Here is a 26,058-nt window from a genome sequence, read left to right as displayed (position 1 = left end):
AAATCTAAATAGATCTGGCCAAATTCCCATTTCAGGCCATTAATTTTTCTTTTAAGCATACCTCACGATCCTTCTAAAAGAGACATTAAAATAAATGTAACCATATTTGAAATAAAACATGATGGCTATAATATAGTAATTATGGAGAGCTTGGTTTGAATCTAAACAACTACATTTAATCTTTTTAGAATATATTTTATCAATTTTTGCAAGATTATGTTATATTACAATATTGAACAAAGTTTCCACTAATCTAAAGTCATGGGTCCTCCATTTTATTGTTCATGACCTTCCCCTAATGACTTTGAGTCTATAAAGAGGTCTTATAATTCAAAACATATTTATCTCCGTTGATTTCAATTCAGTTGCCATCCATTGAAAAAAATGTATCACTTGGAAAAAAACAACCGTACATTGGAATTAGGATTATATTAGTGTAAAGAGTAATTTTCTTTTATTTAATGACTTAATTGACTAATTTCAATCAGTTAAGTTGGGCTGTACATTTGTTTGTTCAACTTGATGAAAATTTTCATTCATTATTAAGTTATTAAGCTAATTTTTTTACCTAATATCATATATGGATATTTTATAAAATATCCATATCTTTAATTAATTTTTATTTATCTCTACATAAATCAAATTTAATATATAACATTATTACCTATTTCTATAACTTGTGATAATATATTATTATTTTTATCTTTTTATTTTTTTAATTAAAATTATTGAGCTTCGTAATTTTTAAGAATTTTTTTATAAAAACATCATAAATTATAATAAAATTAATTAACATATACTAATGTATAATATTAAAGGGTTGTATTCTACTGAATATAATTTAGATTACAGTACTTGTGACATGCAGCATATAATCTGTCACATTATTGAGCAACAGTTGTGAAAATAAGAGAGTAACTAGAGAACTAGTGACATGGTGTACGCAACTTGGAACACAAACACAGAAACAAGGGCAATTGTAAATTCAACCGGAATAACCGGTTACTTTGCAATGCTTATTGCACACATGTCAGAATTTAATTGACTTTATGTCATGCCATAATGAACCATGCATACACAGGGTGCATAGTTGGAAGACCCATGACTTAAATCCACACGTTCAAAAGTTATCACGGCATTTACATCCACAGCCAACAGTTCAAACTGGTTTATGGGAAGTAATCTCTCAATTGGGAAGCTTCCTGTGGCCTTGCACACATCAGGTTCATTGACTACAGCAGTGGAAAACGAGAAGGGTATTGACGGAATATCGAATTTATTTGAATTGTTTGTGATGAGACAGAAGCATTTGCTTATTAGCTAAAGTGACCGTTAATATCTTCCCGTTGTGCACCATTACGTGGAAATGTCCCAGCAATGAATGGGAGTTTAAATACCGCCTTCTATCGTCTTGCATCTATGAGGGTGCACAATATTCTTCCAAGAAAACCATTTTTCGCATGTCTTCGTCTACCAATAGCACCAATAAAATGAGTAACAACCAGGACGGTGGAGATCGTCGTAGGTGGATTACGTTGAAAAATCGATATTGCAACTGTTATGATGGCCGACGAGCTGTAATACGGATTTCTGAATCGTCAAAGAACCCACAACGGCTTTTATTTTGCTGCGACACCTGCAAGTTTTTTCATTGGTGGACCCCGGATAACGATGAATGGCACAGTCTTCGTGAGTATGTGCAGGAAAGGACAGGAGCCTACCGTCTCAGTCGCTTACATGTAGTGGCCTGCTTTGTTGGGATCATTATCGCGAATATACTGGCAAGAGCGTTGGTTGTGCTATACTTATGGTGGTTTTCGGTGAGGACCTCGGCCGATCCAGGAGTGCCGAGGCAGTGGTTTTAGTTTCAGCATGGGTAGCAGTATGGTGGGTGTTAAAGTATAAATAGTTTCCATGTATATGTTTAAATTTAGAGCTAATCCGGCAATAAACACGTGTGACCAGTAAATTTGCATTGTGTTTTTTAAGGTATATAGTCATTGTTTTTGTGCATCGTGGCCTGAAAGTGGGGCTACAGTGTTTGTTTTATGCACGTTAGGCACAAATCATGCTGATCGTCGTGTTTGATATGATTCGTAAGGGGATTGTTAGGGCTAAGAAAAATGAAATATTTGACCTCCCTGTAAAATATTGTTAGTAGCTCCCATGCACTATATCGTTGAAGGCATCTATTTTAGTGCGCATTAAGGTGTTGAATGTGTTGAGAAACATACACTGTTAATTCAAGTCAGTTCCCCTTAGTTAGGATAGAACGAAGCATGGTTGCAAACTGAAATTGTGGCCGAAAAAGACGTCATTTTATTAATCCACAAGGTGACAACGTTCTGGGCGGAGGGTGATATTTGTAAAAACCAAGCTGACAAAACAGGAAAACGCTATTGATGCAAGTCTGCAACACCAACAGCTCATTTTTTGACAATCTAGATGCTACCCCTTATATGCGATTACGAGGACAAAAAAAAATTATGATAAGACCTTCGCTACCATTAACGAGAAAAGGAAAATGAGTTCGCTATGTGAGCATTTTTCAAATAAGTGGCAGCATCTAGAAATGTGCATCTTCAGTGTGGACGTTAATGGTAGCGCATGCGATTGTACACCAACCGTGCCAGGCCGAACATGATGGACGCCTCGTTGGCCTCGATGTGAAAAGTGAAATTTGAAAGAAAGCCGTCCCAAGTGAGAAACACATCAACGAACGACGACGTAAACAGCACTTGGCACGTCCGCGATTCAAGATTGACCGCTATGTGGAAGTTCATGATCGGGTGAGAAATCTGTTCCACCTTGAGGAAAGCCATGGTAAAAAACAATGTCATTTTACAGCAAAACAAAAAATAAAATTTGAATAACAAGAAAAAAAAATCAACACTTCCTAATTGGATGTGGCCTGGAGTTTGGAAGCGGCAAATCGCGACAACATTGCCGCAATTCAGCCCTTTTAAACTGAAACAACTACCGCCGGATAACAGATATCCGTATCGAAGATGCAAGCTATAAATGACCCACAAAAGAGGAATGAGGTACTGATTTAGAAAGCGATAATGGAGGTGCTGGGATGAGAAAGGACTGTTTGTACACCCAAATGAAGCTGCGTCCCTCAAAAGATACATTTTTGTGAACTATAATTAATCGTGGACCATTATCAAACCGTGGTGCGACTGATAGTATAACCTTCATAGTTTAAACCGAAGCTTCACCATAAGTACAATACCATGGGGGGAACTGAAATAATATGGTAATAGTCCTCATTAACAAAGTTGAACCATGGAGATGTATATTAAGTATATAACAAACGTTCAAAAGTTGTATGCTCAAGTGAACAGGTTGTACAAGTTTGGAAGAGGGTCACGTGGACGATTGGGGGGACGTTAACGCAGGTCAGAGAAGTGGACCGGCCATGGGATCATAATATCAGCATTGAAACATTTTACCATATTTCCCAATACATTGATCACAGTTCTAAAAAAACTAAGCATCAAAGCAGGAAAGCATCGAACTGAAAAGATCATGTGCATAGAGAGAAGCGCCGAACCTGTGAATGCTCCTGTTAGTTGGAGTCCCGACCGGAGACGCGACGTGCTGTTGACAGCAACAACTCCGGGAAGATGACTTCGAACTAACAGAAGGAAAAGTGAGGCGAACTTGTCAAAAGCAATGACAATCTTGTCACTGACTAAAATTATATGTGGACGATAACCAGCAAGTGCTAGCATCTTAGGCCGTGTTTGGACGTGTGCAAAAAGAGGGAGATACTTTTGTGTAAATTTTAATTAATAGTAAACACAACCGTACATAAATACCATAATTTATCAACCGGGCAAAGCTTACCTTACATATAATGTAACAAACAACCAATGAATATAGGCCATTGCTTTTGATATTCCTTAAATCCAATGGAAAAAAAATTTTTAACATAAAACAAAATACAGGTGAAAGATATATTTATAAAAAATTTTAATTTTATAATCATATATTTACTTATTTTTTCAAATACATCCTCGTTGATTTTTTAGAATTAAATGATTTTTTCATTAATCTTTTTTACATATATTTTTAAACTTTATAAATTTTTTTCAATATTTTCATAAAGATTTATATGCTTATTATATTCATAAAGATCCGCAAACTTTGAATATATTTTTGCGCTTACATTTTTTATTTCTTGTCTCTCTTGAGACATAAACTATAATTTTCTTCTAACACACACACACACATTCAATCTATTTTCGTTGTTAAATACATATCATCAATGCCATCACACAGATTTTGTAATCTATATTTAGTATCATGAATTATAATAGACATTATATGTAATAAATATCTTATAAATCTAATGAATTCTTAAAAAGATGGTACAATGAATAAATTACCAAAGCCTCTAATAAAATGATTCCAATTCTTTGATCGTATCAATGATTCAAACATGTGGAGAAATAATCAATTAAATTGAATGTTACTATATTTATTAAATAAATTAGAAAATCTAAATTTTTCTATAAATGATATAGAAATGGTAAACAAAATATTAGGAATTAATAATTTCAATGAAGGAATATAAAATAAAATAAAAAGTTAAGAGATCAAGTGCTCAAGTAAGTAAAGAATGTAATAAAGATAAACAATTCATAAAAGACTTCAACATTAAAAATCATGATATATTAAACCAAGAGATTATTAATTTAATGAATCAAAATTCAATAGATATAAAATTTAACAAGTTATAGATTCAATTAAATAAATTAGATAAAATTGTTGAGCAGTTTCATAGTAACTGTGCTAGTTGTGCTTATTGAAGAACTTCATAAAAACTTGAAATATTGCAGCTTGGGTGCAAACAACCTGGAGTATAAACAATCTGGGATATAATGTAAAACATTAAAACTTATTGACTTTTTTAATAATTATTAATCTTTTCAAAGGGTTTAAGAATTTATAACTGTAACATACAACTAATGTAACATAAGCTTTGCCTATCAACCATATTAAACATCCATGGAAATGTATTGAATGTTATTTGTAATCGTTAATTAGTTGTAGACGATGCGTGCATGAGTGGAAGCAATAATCAGGAAATGCATACTACAAAATAATGGCCAACGTATTGGGAATCACATGAAATTGGCGCTCGGAATGGGAATTGTACACATGTTATATGCGAAATTTTCATTTGTATGCTGTGCAATAACAATAACAGTCGTCAAGGAAAGCAGTAGTAATGGAGAAAACATAACACAGAGAATAAACCATGATGGCTATAACATAATGTGTCCAACTTTTAGTGTTTAATTGTTTAATTTTATGGTCACTAATTTTATGTTGTCGCGAATTTAATAATTTGTGTCATTTAATTTATGGGGGCACATGCACATAATTGTAGTAGTGAACATTATCATTATAAGAGACTTAGGTATGGTGGAACATTGCTTCCATGGGATGGAGTTGCACCTACCCATCGGATCAAGCTATAGTTAGAGATCTACTGGCTAGGTAGCTGGATCTAGCCATTGGATCCAGTTCTAGTGACTATTGTGGAAATTATGCACATGGCTGGATCCAGTAGTGGTATGATACCAGTGTGCTACCATAGTTTTCCCGGTAAAGATGTAATAATTAGAATAGTTTGAAAGGAATATTTTTTTTTCCAATTATATGATGTAGGTCCCCCACATCTTATATTTGTATGTAAACATAGGACAAAACGATAACATCACTTCAAGCAGCCAGTTTCATAGATTGATATTTCCAATTTTTCTTTTAAGTCGACCTTATATTCGCAGAGGTAATACACATAATTACGAATCTAATTTTTGTGATCATAGTATAAATAAGTACCCGCAAAGAAATATGTCTTGTACAGTAAAATTACTGTTATAAATAACATACAAATTTGTCACTTCATTATAGGTATAACATAGTACACTCAATTTATTTCGCCCAAACTTATTGAATTATAGTGATACATTCTTAACTGTTGCAGAATAAAGTAATTTCATTCTTCAACAAAATGTTTATTTTTAATTGAATGTAATGTAATATCTATTTCCAATATGAATCTCATGTAATAGCTGAATTTAAATAACAATTTACCATGAAATATTTTATTTATCACAAGTTTCTCTATTACTTGTCATCGTATCATTAAAATAACTAGGCAACATTATATTATTTATTAATACCATACCAAAATAGTTATGGTGGTTTGATGAGTAAATTGTAAGGTTTGTTTACTTTTCTTGATTTGTTTAATTCAAGCACTGCTTTCTTTCTAATTATTTAACTATCCAATGTCATGCTATCTAAAGTCTATATGTGTTCAAATGAGGGGAATCAAGACCTCTCAACAAATTTCGAATATACAAGATTGAAACAGCACTATGTCAAATACTAATGTTCATTTTATCTTGGAACAATATGAAGAAGTTGTACAATTTATTAGGAATTGAACATAGTTGTGGAACGAATTGTAAAGCATAATCTGGGAATAGTAAGGAGATTGTTGTGACCAATACAACATAAAACAAATCAAATACTAAGTAAAATGCTGTTACAAAATCCTTACGTCCACTGTTAACTTGGAATTCACGTGATATTCCCCTAAGTGTATTGATGGTAACATATGTTGCACGGCTTATAAAACCCCCGAAGTTCACAAATTACACTGCATAGGCGCGAGACTGGGGCCTGACATTATGTATTATTGATACGGGCCGGGATAAACGTGCATGTGACAATTACGTCGTTGGTCCTTGAAGATTAGGATATTTACTGACAAAGTGATATCATGGTTTCCACCCACTAGTAGGGATTAGTTGGTTAGAACAGGGGAGCTATTTGCCATGATGGTAGGTTTTTTCCGAACGCGAGGGAGTGTTGGTAAAAATCTGGGAAAAAGGATAGCTCATCGAAGCTTCGTAGCAGACAAATGCGCCGGCCAAGTACAGTTTCCCACGCAACCACTGACAATGAAAGGAAAAAAATTGCAAACTTCCGGCATTTTAATTTATTTTTGTGGCAATCGTTGCTTTGGAAGGTTAATCCATAAAAAAAAGCTGAAATGATGGACGACATTTGCGCAGGAGAGGAAATTTCTTCCCCAAAATGCCATCATAGGGAGTTTCATAAATCTGTGCATGAACAGGATCCTGTAAATACTACATGTGAAACCCATATATCGATTCGAAGGAATAACTGAGGAGTGGGAGCCAACAACGCCACAAAGAAGGAGAGTATGCTGAATACATCTTCACAGAGTGACACCAGGTAAACATCAAAATTATATCGTGCTCATGTTTTTTCATGACAAGTCTGTCTCACATATGTTCATTCCGCTGGGCAATGAAATTGCATGTGACGGAAATGTAATAATCACTTTAAAACTGTTGTATGGGTAGTTTATTGTAGCACGAATCAGGTTTGCAATCGTACGGTAGACGCATGTTTACGTTACAAATAATTGTTACGTTAGCTATTACTTACAACTTCTCTGTTGAACAGCAATGTGCATTTGGTTTAAATTTGTCATATTAACCTTGCATTTAAAATGTATATTTGGCCACACCATTGATTACTTGGGAAGATGGCCAGTTATGTGCATTATTTGAAGAAACTATCCCGCATTTCACAGTTTAGGCCGTCTTGGAAGATCATCAGCATATCAATTTTTTCATTTGCTCATGCTTGTGGTGATTTAATAAACAGATAAACCAAATTCAAAGCTAGTCATGGAAGAGGATAAGCAGTCTGTTGTCAAAGGTATAAAAGAGCCAAAGAAGCGCAGGCTTATTAGTTCTACGAATCACGCTGGCCTCTCCAACTGTTTGCCAGAATATGTTCGTTCCCGTAGCTCAACAAATAGACGAACGGCTATATTGGATACTGACACGGCGAAATTGCAAAAGGCATTACAGTTTAAGAATGAAAAAAATAAAAGAAAAGTGTCCAAGGAGCTATTTCCCAGTACAAAAGGCAAGGGCGAACTGGTAGATCAACAATGCCGGGTGCTTCGCAAGGGTAACCCAAGTTGCACGGAACATCTAAAAAGGAATAAACAAACCCCTGTGTTTCTTAAAACACGTTGGCCAACAGGGTGGTACTCGGATGATGAACGAGACACGTTGGCAGACGTAAACGATGATCAATAACAATTAGAAGGATACTCGTCAGAAAAAGAGAAGGACAATTTGTACGGATTGGTAGAAAACCAATTGGATGAATATGTGGGTGACTGGTTCATATTTGATGACAGTGTACATCGTAGACTAGTATTATATCACGGCCAGCGATTTAAAGATGTGACCCAGTTTAGGAATGCTATTCAAGTGTATGCAATTCGTGAACAGTTCAAGTTGTGCATTATGGAAAACCGATCTCACATTGTCAGTTGCGAGTGTTCTGATCTTTCTTGCGACTGGCAGGTTACAGCAATCAGAGATGTCCGTGGTAAGGGTTTTGTTATAACACAATTCTCACCAAAACACAATTGCCCTCGACTTGACCACGCATTTCACCCTGCATCAAAGTGGATTTCAGCAATGTTTCTTCATCGATGGAAAGAACAGCCAAGTATCAGCACAACAGAGGTCAGAAATGAGATTGAATCCATGTATGGGATTAAATGCCCTGAGTGGAAGGTGTTTTGTGCAGCAAACAGAGCAAAACAGATATTGGGCCTGGATTATGACGATGGTTATGCAATGCTGCATCAGTTCAAGGAAGAAATGGAAAGGATCGATAGGGACAACATCGTGCTTGTGGAAACTGAGACCCATGAATCACGAGAAGAAGAAAGGTTCAAGAGGGTGTTTGTATGCTGTGCACGTACATCCTATGCATTCAAGGTGCATTGCCGAGGTATCCTAGCTGTTGATGGTTGGGAAATTAACAATCCGTGCAACAGTGTCATGCTGGTGGCAGCTGGACTTGATGGAAATAATGGGATCTTACCAGTTGCCTTCTGCGAAGTTCAGGTCGAAGACTTGGATTCTTGGGTTTATTTTTTAAAGAATATCAACAGCGCGCTGCGTTTGGAGAATGGCAAAGGTCTATGCATATTGGGTGATGGAGACAACGGTGTTGAATACGCTGTTGAAGAATTCCTTCCTAGAGCTGTGTACCGACAGTGCTGCCACAGGATTTTCAACGAAATGGTCCGGAGATTCCCCACAGCACCTGTACAGCACTTGTTCTGGTCTGCTTGCCGCACCACGAGTGCTACAAGGTTCTATAACTATATGGAATTGATATCTCTTGGAAGTCAAGAATGCCATGACTGGTTAAAGAATTCAAATTGGGAAAGGTGGGCACTATTTTGTATGCCTCATTGGGTTAAGTGTAACTGTGTGACATTAACGATTACTGAGAAACTTCGCACTTCCTTTGACCACTATTTGGAGATGAGCATTACTAGAAGATTTACGGCCATTGCACGCTCAACGGCTGAAATTTTCGAACGCAGAAGGATGGTTGTCTGGAAATGGTATAGGGAGAAAGTAACGCCCACAGTTCAGGATATCATTCACGACCGTTGTAGTGATGGTCGGCGCTTCATCGTACGTAAGCAGACTGGCACATTATTGGAACTGACTGATAGTTGTTCATCATGTTATGAGCTAAACATGGATGCGATGTCATGTAGTTGCGGATTATGGCAGATCTCAGGAATTCCATGTGCTCATGCTTGTAGGGGAATCAAATATATGAGGCGCAAGATTGAAGACTATGTGGACAGCATGATGTCTGTACAAAATTATATGTCCACTTATGCGCCAGGCATGATGCAATTACCTCAAGAATATGCTTGGAAGTGGGACGCAGGTCACACCTTGCTTCCACCCATCAGTTTGCCTCTCAAACCAATTTCGGCCAAAGGCACCGATGACTTGACATCCAACAAACATTTACTACACGTGGCTGATCAGTACCTCACGCCTACACGTAACCTTCAGGTGCATCTTTTCCTTACACAACTTCTATGTATATTTGCACTACACATCCTTAAACACGGGTACTTTTTGCGAAAACTTATATTAACTCCTTCACTACAGTGGACACAGGATATGAATTCGAGCAACTCTTCTGAACATACCAGCCTCCTTAGGCTCATATCCACCACCAGCTCTGATACTATTAGTAAGGATTCGCTGTGATTTTTACTATATTTTGCAACAAACTCATAAGTCATTCACAATTCCTTAGTGTCCATTCTTATGACAACTGCTCTTAACTCACTAAATTATTTTTACCTCAACATTCTACCAAATTCACAACTACCATATGTATATAATGTGCTTAATTGCAACTAAACTATTTTCTGTTCCGCTGGTGCTTCTTTTATCTATGCCTATGCAAATATTGTGACAGTGACAGAACCAATGCTGCTCCTGACATAAGCAACTTTTCATATTCGCATACTGCAATGTATCTGTTGCTATTACTGCCATCTTTAACTAATGACCAAGAGCTTCAACCATGTGAGGGTGAAATAAAACTTTTGCACATTCGATTGACACCATCCTTGTTGGATGGTAGTGGTATCCAATTACTGTTATAAATGTGTCGAATATGATTGTGCCATGCTGAGAATGACGTCAATGTGAACTTTATAATTGCGTTGTTTCTTAATGACTATTACTGCCTATTACTTAATTTTTTATTTTTCCTTGGTTGTTTCAACTGGGAGCCCAACACTTAAAATTTGTGCTCTATAAAAATCGTTGCACACCAGTGCAATTTCTTTTCCTTTAAATATATAAATTGTTTCTCTACAAAAGTTTCCATATTTTCACACAATATGGTCAATTTGTTGTGCTGCAGGCCTCTGATAACGGTTTCAATTGGATGGAGGACTTGCACTTCAACTTTTGGCCCGCAGACCACCATTTTTGGAGAATGGCGCCAATGGGGTTTTATATATGTATTGGTTTGTGGTGGGATGGGGCATGTTTTGTATTTGGCTTCTGGAAAGATGGTTACTGGTACATAAAAACTTTAACTCTCATATAACCAACTTTTGATATCCACCACAACCAACGTTTTTTGTTTGTGATTGCCGGTTAATTAACTACGACCAGTTTAATCTGCATCTATTGCCTGTATGCTTTTGCACACTTTGTTTGTTTGCTTCCCTCTAATAACCGTAATGTCTCAACTTTTGATGCCGTTGCGTGTTCTAAAACATCTAAAATGTCAGCACTATAGCCATTATTCTCTTCTTACTACCGCTGCCTATAAAATAAATCCCGATTTTGCATTGTCCATCTCCATAATTCCTCCAACCCTTAGAATGGTTGCGCCAATATTCAGAACTGATTGCCGTTTTTCTTCCCTTACAAACTTTCTCTCTACCCCTATTGAGGACCACCCACACAAATCTGTAGTTCGGAGACAACCATTTCCTATTATCTACACAATTGTCCTGAATAATTATAACTGTCATTAAATCGCCTCCTCTATCAATTTCCACGGTTCTAACATAGTAGGATCCCAGTGATTACGTTCATATTCTTTTCATATGTAATCCTCTCCAGCTTTTATAATTCATACTCATTGTATGTGCTTCACCCAACACCGTCGTCGCTCTTGCTTTGCAAATTCAACGTCAACTGTTGGAGAAGAGTAATAGACACTGGGGACATACCCATTCGGTGGAGCATATTATGCTTCCATTCAGTGAACCTCGTCCACGACCTTAACATAACCCAAACACAATCTTGTGAAAATCCCCCAAACCGTCCCACTCTGGAACAATTTCAGTCGGGGTAGTTTAGTTATATCCCCGCCAATCACCGAATTGCTCGGTAATTAAAATGCTGACCTGATACCCTCTAACTTTTGGAATAAATAAATATATATATATTATGCATATTTAGGTACCTAATCAACCCAATTTCGATGCCACCAACAAATAGGATACGGGAAAAAAAAAATAACTATAACGATAGATCATCCAATTTTACGACTCAGTTGTGGTGGCCAAATGTTACCATCCTCCAAATATCTCAATAGAACAGCAAATACATCAAACATGCTTATTACAGTTTTACAAGGCCAAAAAAAACATTTCTAGGCCTTCAACACCCCCTTGCATTGCCTTCTCCAGAACCATTACGAAACTTCCAATACCTTGTCAGCAACCATCACCAGTGATTACATACGCTCATTCTTCTAAATCCTAACACAACATAAACAAACAAAATACAAACATGTTTAACCATTGTAAACGTAATAACTAACTTATATAACAATAAAAATTTACACTATATAACTATACAGCCTCCACATCTGTTTCAATCTATGATTCCTCGTCCACAATCTTCACTTCTGCTGTACAGGTAGATGCCACAGGTATTAAATAAATACTAATGAGACCACAATTAAGTCAGTACTACTTGCGTTTAACAAATGAAGATTTTTATATTACAGTGTAAACCATATACCTCCACAACGAGCACACATCCACTATTCAACTTTCACTACACATCATAGCCTCAACATGCCTTGGTGAATACACTACTTATTGGACTCAATGAATTTAAATAATGTTGGTATCAATAACACCTCCACTAATCAATACATAAACCATTAACTCACTTTACTATCTTTTACTAACCAAAGCTCCAATGCAGTAGTCCGCGTGTATATACCTATAAACAAATGAATGTCCACCATCAATTTCTGTTTCTTCATCGATTATAAAGGCATCCTACAGAAATTTCGAACTATTCACTTTTCTAACTTTTCCATGCAATCTCTTTCATAACTTTAAATTTATGCATAACTTTAAATTTATGCAAGTCTTTTCATCTTAAAGCCGATAAATGTATTATGCGTAGCAAACAAAGACAATTATATTATACATATACTTAAAGTGAATGACCAACCAAAGCACACGCCTCACTAACAAAGTGGTTACAGATCGAACCACCAATATTATGTCATTTTTTCCATTTGTGGCTCTGTATGTATGTAATTAACCATTATTTTTATGCACCCACTGTCGATATTTACTAATATACAATAAATAAACTACATCTACACAAAGTATGAGCCACCGAAAATCAAAAGCATCCATTGAAACTATGTTTCTTTCCTTAACCATTAACCCATAAATAAGGTTTAACATGTCAATGATTACCCCACTGCTCAAACCCCTTTACTGTATTTATTTCAAACCCCTTTACTATATTTATTTCAACCTGAGCAAACCCAGCCATTCACCTCTTCGCAACCTAGGCATTTCGAAAACCCCATCTTCGAAATCCACTACAAAAACGCATTCACAAACATGAAGCCTACCTATGCATGCCAAACGACTCTTCCAGTGCCTGCAAAAATGCCAGATTCATAATACCAACAAGGCCATCTTCAATAATACAGACATCAATACAATATAATTTCAGAAATCGGCAGCAACATCTAACTTACGGAAAAATCAAAATCACGACCACCAAAAAACACACATTCATTTACGATTTAAGGAAAGAATCTTTACCCTTCCTTACCTAACGAAATTTCCTGTTATTCCCCTCTCTCGCAAATGTCAGATTTGAGATTCAAATTTGTTTCACATCCTATTCTCGTATTTTTGTTTCCATCGACTTCGAGACCTTCATTAGACAACCGGTTTAAACGGTTGTTGTTAGTACCTGCGTCCGCTCTCCATACTTTTATTTAAACCGTTGGATTGAGCATACTTATATCCAACGGCTTAACAGAATAAAGACAAACCACAGTGGCACGGTGCCACTGTGGCACCGCAGGGAAGTCCCAAAACGAAAATACATGATGGGGATTAGATTTTACCAACCTTTTGTTTCTTTTACAGTAATATATTTGTGATTAGACATGACCTAATTGCTACTTAGGAACTTGTGAATACCTCTTATCTGTCTTCGATTTGACTCCATTAAAAAGCTGGTTCTGTGCTTGGAAACATTGTGGTCAAATGAAATAATTGTTTGATTTTTGTAGTTTAGATTTGTGGCATTCGACTGTGTTACAGCTCTCTGCCCATGAAGGAAGATTCTAAAACTTTTTTAACACATGCAAAACCATATAATAAACTCAAAATTCATGTGATGCACACATAATTAACCGCACGTGTTTGGGTGTCCTAAAGGAGCCGCAACACCGTTTCTTTTCTCCATGTGCCTCTGCATTTTGACTATTGGGTACAATTCTCCTTCGTTTTCAAGCCACCGTCAGGCCGTAGCGTTGAAGTTTATGAAACTTACCATCTAGTGAGACAAATGTGGGGAATTAAATTGACTAAGCAGGCACGTGAACGAAGGTTTGGTTTATTCGGACGTTTTGAGAATGTTTCTGTTCTTCTTCTTCTTCTTCTTCTTCTTCTTCTTCTTCTTCTATTTTTATTCATTTTATATAGTATAAAACACTTCCATTCATATCAAATATTTGTTTGACGGTTTTAAGAAATACTCAACTCTTTATTTATAAAAATCTACTCTAAATACTTCTCAAAGTAACAAATTTCTTTACGAAAATCATTTGTCTCGAAATATATAATCAATGAGTGTTTCATAACCTTTTTATAGTGGGTGGTGTATATTGTTTATACATGCAAAAACGACTGTGATGAAAGGTAGACGTGGAAGGCATCTAGCTTTGTGATTGTGGTCCAAATTTGTTCTCTTTTTGGTAGGAAATTCAAGAACCCAATCAAACACTTTTAGAGACAGATCATTTGATCAAGTAAAGAGAGCTAAAAGTAACCACAGAATTCTTCAAACAGTACATGCTGCTCCAATTCTTGCTCCTCTTGGCTCCACCTAACCTAATTGTTGGCATGACCCATTACAAAACACGATATGTAGTCACGATTTTTTTTTTTTTTAATCCTTATAATTACATAAATGACGTTTCCTCATTATTGATGAATTTATACTGCCATCATTGGAAAGTCTATGGGCTCTTTCCCCTTTTAACCTTGTTCGGCATGGGCTTAGATTCTCATTACTTTGGGAACTTAGACAGATTGTTTAAGGTCGTAGAAGGTTCTGTTCCAATTACAACAAGTCTTTTTAATTTTTCCTTTTTTTCTTAAAAAAATCAAAACTCTTTTTCCTCTTTCTTTTGCTTTTGCATACTTTTCATAGTTCAAAGGCGCATAATAATGCATTTTTTTTTTATAGTTCTTTTTAGATACTAGTGTTTCTTCATTCTTGTTTGATAACGAAAGTTCAAATTTGATGTATTTGTGATAATATGAGTCTATTTTTTTTCAACCTTGTATTTCTTTTAAAATTCGAACTCCTATGACTAGTTAAATTGTATTTAATAGTTTGATGTCTTCTTATAATGAATTAAACCATTCTGTTAAAATTAACATTCTTATCATATATTTAGCTTTGTCGTTGAATGATAGGTTCGAGATAACTAGTAAAGCAAATCATTTTATAAAGCAATTTTCAACTTATCCTAATTATAAAAAGATAAGAGAAAAATTACAGGCCTTATCTTTTTATTCATTTATTTTTATTATCTTGTTTCCCATGTCAATTTTCGTGCAGCCGGCAAATTCGAAAATTGCCGAGTGGCTTTGACAACTTTTTATGAATCCCAAGCGTTAACCAGATGAAGTTGACATATCTTTATTTTTATCTTTTTTGTGCGATCGTGTTAACAAACGATAAACGTCACCATCTTGCCCAGTTTAATCATATAATTGAAAATTATTCATGATTTTAACCTATTACCTATGCTTTAATATCAATTCCTCATTGCCCAACCCAAAAAAATTTAAAAAAATATATATTGAAGAATGAACATGCATGGGAACACAGAACAATTAATTGCAATTGCAAGTCAATTTGTGAAGGGCTCTTGTGATTGTTTGCTTCTTATTTCCTGTGTGTGTTTCAGCAAGATGAATATTTTGGTGTGTAAAGTTTTGTTGCCTTTTGTAGTTTGGTGCCTACCTGAGAGTCTAAATCTACCGAACAAAGATTGGTTAACAAGGATCCCAAAATCCAAGTCTTTACTCTGCAACTACTCAAATGATGTGTGGAAGATGAACCAAGTTGTTGAGATTGTTCATCCATTTGAATATCGTAAGATAAACACACGGTCTTATTTTGAATGAAGAGTGGACAATGTTAAACTTACTTTTCTTATTAGTGCTATTATTTATGTCATAACTAATCATTCTTGTAACAAAAGTTTCTCTAAGATTTTATTGTAATTCAAGAAATGAAATTTAATCTCTATTAAAACAAACCATATAATAATAGATCAATAAAGAAAATAAAGTAGTGCACACTCAAATCTTTGTGGATTCTCCAATGTTTTCTTTTTTATTTTTAATTCTGTTATACACAGATTGATACTGATATTACATTAGATATTACAATTACAATATTTAAAATCGTACTAAACAACTGAGACCACCGCCATATATTAATCTACTGAAGCACTTGCCCAAATATCGTACTAAACAACTGAGACCACCGCCATACATTAACCCACTGAATCACTTGCCCAAATACTTTAAACCCTCTCTAATATTCGAGGGGTGCTTACTCCACTTACATTTCGTAAGGGAGAAACTGTCTTCACTCAATTAGTTGATAATTGAGGAATAACTGAAACTAACCTCTATAATACTCTTATGAAATACTCTTATGAAAGCTCGAACCCTTACACTCAACATTATAAGTGCAAAACTTCTCCCATTAAACCAAAGACCCATTTGTTGGATCCTCCAATGTTTCCTAGTTAACGGTAAAATCAGATTTCAGTGGCAACAGCATTAAAATTAGAAAATAAAGTGCTTGTGTAAAAAATACAGCTGCAGGCTGAAGAACAAGACGAGCATTATTCAATCAATTTAGGTGTACTTTTGATTCGTTGTGTCTCTCTCTGTATTACTACTTGCATCACTAGGACAAACTGAGAGTAATGTCTAGGTAAGCATCAGCTCAAGGACGGTCGTTTTTTCATTAAATTCTGGTGACTTAAATAATATTTTTAAGCAGCAGCATTTTCTCTCCACGCATGAAGACAACCTAAGAGAAGATTACCAAATCATTTACGCCAACTATTTTGCAGTCAAATGTTGCATGCTTTTGGGTCAAATGATGTGCTTCCACTGTCGTGGCTCATCACAGAGAAAAAAATGAAAAAAAAAGGAAGAAAATTGTAAGTATATCTCATCATATTTGTTTGTAATTTGGTACAAAAATTTATACTGTAAATTTTAAATAAAATAATTGCAGTGACATTTTATCAATGTGTTTCTCATTATTGGGATACAGAGATTTTATATTTTTAAAAGTCACAGCACTTTCATATCAAATGAGGCATGATTTTAGTTTGTCAATGTTGAACTCATGTTATTCGTTTAGCCAAAGCGTAGTGATAGATAGCAAACACATTGCAGCAATGAAAATGACCAATAATTAAATTAAAAAAAAAAAAAAAGCCACCAACCTGTAAAACAAGGATCCTAATAAATGCATGCACCAAAATTAGATGCTGGCGGTACTCCAATCTAAAGCTTAAAAGAAAAGAAAGGACGGCCAGAGTGCTAGCTCATAGTGTGACTCCCCAGTCCCCATTGAAAAAAGATTTCGATGGACCCGCACAAACGGCAGGGAGGGACCCCTTTGCTTGCAAATTTCAAGCCCGGGTTAACCAGAAGGACGAAGTTGGGTTAAGTTTTGATCGTGTACTTGGGTTTGTTTATGACCGTTTGAAAGAAATTCCCCCCCCCCCCCCCCCCCCCCCAAAAAAAATAATGAGTACGGTCACGATTACATGACAAACCCATTTTAGAGTTCCCAGAAACACTTTCCCCATTTCGACATAAACATTAAAAAATAAAAAATAAAAAACTATATAGAATATATATATAATAATGTGTGTGTGTATCAGATGCAGACGCTTTCACCTTCACCACCCGCTGTCCAGAATTCTCCTTTCTTGCTCTCTCTCTCTCTCTCTCTCTGTTTTTCTTTTTCTCTCTCCCAGACACAGAAACTCAATCATCTTTCATTTCAGCTGCTACCCACTTTCTCTTAAAAGGAGTTTTAATTCCCCATCATTTTTGCCTCACGATCTTGCATCGGTCATGGCTCTTATAGCTTATTTAGTGCTTTTCATGGCCATGACTGGCCATTCAAGTAGGCCTCTTTGATTGCTTGTTATGTCTCTTGGTTTCTGTCTTAAAAAGTTAAAAAAAAAAAGATCTTTTTATTTGAACTGACCTTGATTTTGTTCTATCTTTGCTTGCAGCTGCACTTTATTGCTTGTGCAAACAAGGGTTGAGTCAGTCAGTCCTCCAGAAAGCTATAGACTATGCTTGTGGAGCCGGAGCTGACTGTACTCCAATCCTCCAAAACGGTGTGTGTTGGAACCCCAACACGGTGCAAGATCACTGCAACTATGCCGTTAACAGCTATTTCCAGAGAAAGGGCCAAACTCCTGGAAGCTGTGATTTTGCAGGCGCTGCTGCCACTAGTCCCAATCCCCCTTCCAGTAACTCCCTTCCATAAATCACCCTCTTATACCTGATTCATATTCCTGGTTTGCATATATACTGATTTTGGTTCCCCCTGTTTCTTCTCTTGCTCTCTGTGATTTTCAGATGCCGGCGGCGGTTGTGTTTACCCATCAACTGGCAGGTATGCTTTTATGTTTTTGTTCTCTTGATTGTCTTGCTACCCAGTTCAGGTTGTTCCTTGTGTGTGTGTGTGTGGGATGAGAATTGATTTCATTTTTGGATGCTGTTCGGTTGTCCTGCTCTAGATCTCCTTACCAAGATCAAAATACGTCATGAAGAACCACAGACTGATTAGATTTCATCATCAACTGTCTTAAGAATCCGATTTCCAACAATCTTTGCTTTTTAAATTTCTTACTTGCGAGCATCAGTAAAGTAATTAAGACTTTTGCTTTAGGATTTCATGTTATGTACAACCTTTCACTTTCCTTCACCCGCATGTTGCAATAATTGTGATCCACAACTGGGTTTTGCTTGCATGTGCATCACTGTATTAGCTTTTGTGTAAGATCTATCACTCGTCTCTCTCTCTTTCTTTCTTTCTTTTTTTTAAAAAAAATTTGGATGATTGATTTGTTTGCATTAATTTGTTCGCAAGTCAGAATGTTTGGCAGCTCTGAGCTGTTCTGATGTCGACATTTCATTAGTACTTTGTCCTCTTTCTCCCCGGAGATATTGTTTCCGCATCTTAGCTTTGACATCTGTTCCTGCATCTCACTCAGTGCCGTTTCCGATTAATGTTTGCTGTAATAATTTCTATTATTTTTTATTTCATTTTACTAAAGTTTTATTTGGGTTTTTGTCTTCTTTTAACAACAGCCCCGGGACAGGCGCAGGCACACCAACCACAACACCGACTACAACACCAACGACGACGACGCCTACAGGCACAAGCCCGGGCACATCCACGGTATTCGGTGGCACTGGCAGCTCGCTGGGCCCAACCGGCACCACTGGCATCAATGACTCTAGTAGTGTGGCTCTCTTTAAACTCACTAACTTTTTCTTCTCTTTTGCTCTGACTCTCTGGGTTTCATGCCTAGTGCTGCTGGTGTGGGGCTGAAAGATACATTTCGGAAAAAGTAAAGGCGGGGTCTGATGTGCGGACCAGATTTTGCCACGACAATATGGGTAGCCTTGTAATTTCATAATGGTTGGTGTAGGAGGGGAGGGGTTCATCTAGAGGCGAACCCCACTATGGCTTTTTTGTTTTGTTTCTTACCATGTGGAAAAGCTGGGGAATTCGATTCCTTTTGGCCTTTTGGGTGATGATATACTAGCTATTTGCGGTGGAACCTGATCTCCACTCTTTAGATTTTCCCCTTCTGTACATTGAGGGAGAGGCAGTACTTTTTTTTTACTTTTCCCCTCTTTCCTTTTTAAAATTTAATGGAATTGTTACCCACCCATCCACCCTAGTAGTAAAACCTCATGTTGCCCTGTCCATAGTTTCAGATCATTATTTTGATTATATTTTCCCCTTGATTAATTGAATGATGGTCATGAACTTTTTTCCTTTTATAAAGCCGGGAACTGGTTCATTGTCAGTGCGAGTAACCTTTTAAGTTATTTGTGGTCGTTTTTTTTTTTTTTCTGAGCACGGCAATATCGGTTATCATCACACTTACGGGCGAGTTTCTCACAAAAAATGTATGGAGCTAAATGCCTAAATGCAGATTGAGACTTGTGAACTACCAACCCACCGTTAGGACAACACGCACTAACACGCACTAAAATTGTCGATATATATTAATCAAGGAGGCATTTGATACAACTTCAACAAATTAATCAATGAAATCAAATGGCCCTGTTTGACAAATTGATCGGTTGGAGATGCAATATCCGGGCCCCAATATTATAATGCTATGGACTTCTGAAATTCATTTCTTGATCAAGGGCACGAGACTTTTTTTTTTTTTTTTTTAATCCCCACGTAATAACATGTTATCTACTCATCCGTATACAATATTATGAAGAAAAGCACGACGACAGAGAGCTAGTGAAAAACCTCTAAGACGAAATAGTCACCTACTTCGTATTGATAAGTCCCCAGTCCTAGAAATTTAAGATCTCCCTGCAAATTAGACTGTGGTCCCTTGCATACCGACACAATGAATAGAAAGCTTATAGAATTTGAAAATAATTATGCTCATGGAAGGACCCAACAGAATTCATTGAAAGAAAAAATAGAAAATTGGAAACGAGATGGAGGTCCAGGGAACGGAACCGTATGAGTTTAATGGTTTAAAAAAAAAAAAAAATAGAAACAACACAGCTTAATTAATAAAACCTCCTGAGGTATTAGAAGAGGTATGCTGTCAGACCTCTTTGCTGTCCTGGGTGGGCAAGGAAAGAAATATACCAATTACCAAGAGAGGATGACAAAGGCCTCTAAATAAGTCTAATATTCCTAAACGTAAGAAAAAAAATTGGATCGAAGTGTATTTGGCTTCCGCTATAAGTAGAACTGTCTAATGGAAACAGGAATAAGCCCACTGTGATTTACAAGGATTTTAATGACCATCTATAACCATGCAATAAACATAAATGACATAATGAACTTTTACTGTATCCTGAATTCCGCCTTAATACAAGAAGTCAGTGATTGAATTCTAGAAGAGGAATGAGTGAAATTGCTGCTTGACACATACACTGAACGAGCTAAAGTAAATGGAAGCAGAGATAGGGAATGGACTTTCAACGCTGAGAAACTAACTGAGGTTCTGAAATGCAGTTTTCTTGAATAAATTCCACTATCAACTTGGCAACAGCGCCTGGCTTTTCCACATGAGGAAGGTGACCGCAGTCTGGAATTTGGCGTATAATTGCATTTGGTAATTCACAGTGCAATCTCTGCATCATATAGCTATGCAAATTAATATATTACACTGTATGCAGATATCATCATGCGGTAGAAAGAGTCAATTAATAGAAGGCCAAATAAGTCAATTGATGAGAAACTTTTACGACCAACAAACTCTTCAGTTTTATGAAAATCATAGAAAGCACTCATTTTTTTAGAGTGCTCTTATGTCTACAAAGTTTAAAGTTTAGTAAATACTGACCACCGCAAGCTTGCTGCTAATAATCTGGTCATCCTCACCCCATATGATAAGCGTCTTTTGTTTAACCTGTGGAACATATTTGTAAATTGCATGAAAAGAACTTACATTTTTGAGTATTTACAAATTCGAAATTGACTAAGAAATGCTGAATCACACGGCACAATAACTGCTGCTTAAAACTTGATAGAAACTATAATGTAGTTTCTTGCAGCATGATACAAATGCAAGCTTATGCATGAAGTGATGGCTCGCCCAATATGTACACTTGGCTCTGAAATTTTACTAGCTTATAACTCTTTCTGGAATACGCAGTCATGTTTGTCAAATGAACACATAAATAGTATTGCAGTGTTGAAGATTATTTCTATTACTTTCAAAGGTGCGAAGCTAGACAAGCATATCCACCGGACAACTACCCCAATGTTACCAGAGGCAGAAAAACTACTAGAAAATCAGCAATAGATGATTGTAGCAGGGGTTAGACCAGTAAACAGAATAAAGAATTTATTTCTAGTCTCGTATTAGCTAATTTTTCTGTTATTATTTACTCGTTGGCATTGTTTCTGTAATTGGAATTTGGAGCTGGAAATGAGGATGAGAAGCAGCAGAAGAAGCTGCATAACTATGATGGCAAAATCCAAAACAAGAAATTTCTGTCTGCTACTTAGCACTACACGACTATCCAATTAGCTGTGATTATTTTGGACGTTGAGAAATTTATATAGCCACACAAGAAAACACACAAGACTAACCACCTTGATGAGACAAAGGATCTTTCAACTTGACTGATATATTTACCTTTAAAACTGCCCAGAAGGATCTTTCAACTTGACTGAGAAAAAGGATCTTTCACGCAGTTATGCCCCATAGATATACATTTGCAAACAAATTAGCTTCACCATTCATTTTAGACAACTACTATTAGTCGATTCACCAGTCATTTTAGATAACTACTGTTAATCTTTTACATATGCAACTATGCAAGATGAAGGACGTCTAAAGCTTGTTGTCTTAAATGAAAAAGGCATTGGTACAAACCTGTTCTATTTGAGTACTGACATTATAACCGCCACTAACCATAAAACTTACGGTTGCATCCTCCCACCAAGGATATAGACAATGTAAGCGGCCTATCTGGAAAGATTGGAAGAATAAAGGTGTCATAAGAGCAAACTTCACCAGTGTAAAAGTCCGAAAACATTCTGGTGAATAAAATAATTGACGCTGGAGTACTGTGATTAGCTTATTTGAACAGAGAAACACTTACATTAGTCCAATCTATGATGGTACTGAAGGATGTATGGTTCAATGCCAAAATGCTTGCATATAGGCGTACTGGAATGCTTCTCAATAAATATACCTGACTCAAAAGTTGTGCTCAATGGTTATTGCAACATGTATAAGTAACCATTAACCAAGGAAGGGGATAAAAGAAAAGGCTTTTAGTTTAAAGATAATACATGCGAACCTAACAGCAGTTGTTACTGGTATGCTGTGGCTTGCTCTGTGTGTGTGTGTGTGGAAAGTTGTATACAATATATTCCATGCATGAAAGCAGCTTGATTCAGCAACTACTATCAATATGACTTCTTTGGAGTGGAATGCATTCTTACAGAAATAAATGTGGGAGTGACAACATTTGAGAAAAAATTGATCTAATATTGTTAGGTGATGTGCCGCAGAAACCATATGTAGTTTTTTTTTTTTTTTTTTTTTTTTTAAATAATCATCATGGACACCCTAACCACTAAACAAATATAGAGGCAACCGACTATACCAAACGGAAGACACAACCCTATTTGGAATTGGATAGTGAAGATAAATTTATGCAGACAACAACAAGAGGCTGGATTTCAAGGCTTTTATGCGTCAAGCAGAAGATTTACCCCAGCATAGGCTATTATACTTGGTAACTTTGCTGAGTTTCCAGTTCCTTCTGCATATACACTTGCATCAATGAAAACCAGATTTTCCACCTAAAAGATTAGATAAGAGTTATAAATTTCACGAAACATCAAAGGCACAAATATAAAAGAACTTTAATCAATATAAAAATAGCAACTTCTCTGCAGATGATTTAGATATATCATGCCTTTCGCTAACCTCAGTTATCATAAACTACTTACAGCTTCAGGATGGTTGACTGCAAAGTCAACTGCAACAGCAGCACCAAGGCTTGGACCAACCAGTATCATGGGCCTTTTGATGTAGGTCTTCCAAAGCTATGCCAACATGAAACAGATATATTTTTTTGTCTCAAGCATAATGAGAGGCAGCAATTGTTGTCTCAAGCACAATGAGAGGCAGCAAGTTATAGTTAATAAAACTTAGGTTAGCCTTTTCATGTGGGTACGTGCTTATTACTAAAAAACCTCAAAACTTGGTAGATTGACTCTTTAAGTATGCCAATGGAGGCGCTGGTAAGTAAAATCAACAGTATGTGACAGATCAACAAACAGCTGATTAAATACATAAAATTCAAGAGTAAATAAAGCCCCATAAAAAATCTGCTCTGTGTCACACATGAAACTTCCAATACTTGACGAATGTTGGTACAAGAATTTCCTTCATACGGTACAGTAGCAAAGGAGAGAAGACCGTCCTAAGAGAAAAGAATTACCTGATAGAAGTGCTCACGCTTGGATGTCACATTACATGGTGGAAGTCTTTCTGAAAAGCACCAGTACAAAAGAATAGTTCAAGGCATCATTAATAAAGTAGATGTGGAACAATTTCTATGACTGACATAACTTTCCCATAGCTAAGACAAACCTAAATCAGAGAAACCCCAGCCAAGAATATCAACAGCCCAAGTCTCCAGACCGGCCTCCTCGAGCAACGGATAGGTGCATCTCCATTCTAAACAGGAGCTGGATAATAAGATATTGTGAACTCCACAAACATACTATTTGGAAATTTTTTGAAAACAACAATGCATCTTGTTTATGCAGGACCTGTCAAAGCCATGAAGGAGAACCACAGGGCTGGTCTTGCTCGGCTTTAATGGCTTCACAACACTACTCATGATACAGCTTTCTGAGAAGTTGACCTGCATTGACAACAATCTGGGAGTGAGTAGGACACATTCATAGCTCATATTTCTTGGAAAATAGGTATATTAAGGTCATAATGAAAAAAGATTTATAAGCCAACCCAATGAAATTGAAAGGTAGAGTTTCTTCATCTTCGCATTAAACTATAATTCACCACATCAGTGCAGTTCAACACACAATGTTTGGATGAATAAATTATAACTTAATGACTTCAGAGATATTGAAATTAGACAGGCTATAAGTATTTGCGCAAAAACTAGTAATATCTATAACATCTAGTACACAGTAAGATCCATAACAAGGTTGAGAAACAATCTCTTTCTTCAATAAACCTTTTACAAAAGTAGTTACACTATGGTAGGACCTTGAGTACAGTAAATATTTCTTAATAGCTGGAGATCTTACGTTCCTGAACTTTTATTTGGCAATTTTTAGCATAGGTCCAACCTTATGATAGGAAACCACTTTTCTAGAATTAAGCGATATTTGGAACAAAGCTATTGCAAGTAAGTTCAGGTCTTGCTAGCAATTTTTATCATCTAATAATAAAGTCTTGAAAAAGTTGCCAGCCTGAATATATATAGCACCAATCGTTTTTCATTTATCAATTGAACTGATTAGTACTTTCTATTGCAAGATAATGAGCAAGAATCAAAAGCCTAAACGAGCTTCGTATCACTGTGATTAACTCACTCCAAATTACAGATATATAGAAGTTCAAGAGTGCAAGATATTCAATACAACAATTAATTCCGTTTTTGCTTTTCATTTTCAAAAAATTTCTGAGCGGCCAAACAGAGCGCTAAATGCAAAGTTTATCCAAACAACGAGCGGAATGCGATAAAAACAAGTCAAAGACAGACGTTAATTAACATATAATACAAAAATTGAGAATTACGTGAACAGGAAGCCTCTCAATTCTGGCGGCCAGTTTACGAGCGAACGGGTCTTTGATATTCTCTACTTCTTTTGGTAGAAACGAAGGAAATTTCTCGGCGAAGACCTTGAACTGCGTTTTGTTTCTGCATGTCGAGGCAAATGGTGCAGGGCTGAATGTGAGGTGGGTGAGCATCTTCGTCGCCTGCCGCTCGCAATAGCATCGCCCAGTGCTCTGTCTCTGATGAAGAAGAGAGACCTCCACCTCCTTTTTTTCAAAAACAAAAAAACATATAGACTTGTATGGCAATAATGCTATCATAATACATGTGACAAGTAACACAAAAGAAAATGACGGTGAAGTTTGTTTCTCAAATAGTACAACTTCATAATTGCACTGCTATTTCCATCAACACGTCTTCGAAGAGCAAGAAAGTTAGGGTCCCGAATGCCTACCTTTAGGCAGTTTGACCAGCGAAGAACCGACGGCGAAAAAAAAGGAATCAGTCAAATAACTGGGCCC

General features: G+C 36.3%; 2 protein-coding genes and 1 long non-coding RNA gene across 5 annotated transcripts; 1 reads left to right on the top strand and 2 right to left on the bottom strand.

The window, feature by feature from the left end:
* Positions 1-11,927: 11,927 nt before the first annotated feature.
* On the bottom strand, positions 11,928-13,929 carry LOC127901742 (uncharacterized). Of its 2 annotated transcripts, none has more exons than XR_008054003.1 (2): positions 13,524-13,929; positions 11,928-12,345 (listed from the first exon to the last, which is right to left on the bottom strand). It is a non-coding gene; the product is annotated as an uncharacterized LOC127901742 (long non-coding RNA). The 2 variants fall into 2 exon arrangements; XR_008054002.1 differs by having other exon boundaries at positions 11,928-12,342.
* A 3,974-nt stretch (positions 13,930-17,903) lies between these two features.
* On the top strand, positions 17,904-20,088 carry LOC102608644 (PLASMODESMATA CALLOSE-BINDING PROTEIN 3-like). Its single transcript, XM_006484135.3, has 4 exons — positions 17,904-18,161; positions 18,274-18,516; positions 18,626-18,662; positions 19,361-20,088. Exons 1-4 carry the CDS (start codon positions 18,110-18,112, stop codon positions 19,602-19,604), a joined length of 576 nt encoding a protein of 191 aa, XP_006484198.2. The 5' UTR covers positions 17,904-18,109; the 3' UTR covers positions 19,605-20,088.
* An 882-nt stretch (positions 20,089-20,970) lies between these two features.
* LOC102609217 (uncharacterized) lies at positions 20,971-26,012 on the bottom strand. Of its 2 annotated transcripts, none has more exons than XM_052439974.1 (10): positions 25,558-26,012; positions 24,561-24,655; positions 24,379-24,476; positions 24,227-24,276; positions 23,733-23,828; positions 23,493-23,582; positions 22,874-22,966; positions 22,645-22,740; positions 21,607-21,672; positions 20,971-21,407 (listed from the first exon to the last, which is right to left on the bottom strand). In XM_052439974.1, the coding sequence occupies exons 1-10, from the start codon at positions 25,855-25,857 to the stop codon at positions 21,381-21,383; spliced, it is 1,011 nt and encodes a 336-aa protein (XP_052295934.1). In that variant the 5' UTR covers positions 25,858-26,012; the 3' UTR covers positions 20,971-21,380. The 2 variants fall into 2 exon arrangements, with proteins under 2 accessions (XP_052295934.1, XP_006484200.1); XM_006484137.4 differs by having other exon boundaries at positions 20,971-21,394.
* Positions 26,013-26,058: the final 46 nt, after the last annotated feature.

This window comes from Citrus sinensis, chromosome 4 (genome assembly GCF_022201045.2).
Source record: "Citrus sinensis cultivar Valencia sweet orange chromosome 4, DVS_A1.0, whole genome shotgun sequence".
Taxonomy (NCBI): domain Eukaryota; kingdom Viridiplantae; phylum Streptophyta; class Magnoliopsida; order Sapindales; family Rutaceae; genus Citrus; species Citrus sinensis.
This window is presented reverse-complemented; position numbering and strand designations above follow the sequence as displayed.

Excerpts from the sequence above, each read along its gene's own strand:
- LOC102609217 (XM_006484137.4), bottom strand. The coding sequence starts at position 25,857 with ATGATAGCATTATTGCCATACAAGTCTATATGTTTTTTTGTTTTTGAA. Across the intron at positions 24,656-25,557 it reads TTGAGAGGCTTCCTGTTCAC|GTCAACTTCTCAGAAAGCTG; the intron begins GTAATTCTCAAT and ends TTGTCAATGCAG. Across the intron at positions 22,967-23,492 it reads GTATAATAGCCTATGCTGGG|GTATATTTATTGAGAAGCAT; the intron begins GTAAATCTTCTG and ends CTTTTGAGTCAG.
- LOC102608644 (XM_006484135.3), top strand. The coding sequence starts at position 18,110 with ATGGCTCTTATAGCTTATTTAGTGCTTTTCATGGCCATGACTGGCCAT. Across the intron at positions 18,517-18,625 it reads TAGTCCCAATCCCCCTTCCA|ATGCCGGCGGCGGTTGTGTT; the intron begins GTAACTCCCTTC and ends TGTGATTTTCAG. Across the intron at positions 18,663-19,360 it reads GTTTACCCATCAACTGGCAG|CCCCGGGACAGGCGCAGGCA; the intron begins GTATGCTTTTAT and ends TTTTAACAACAG.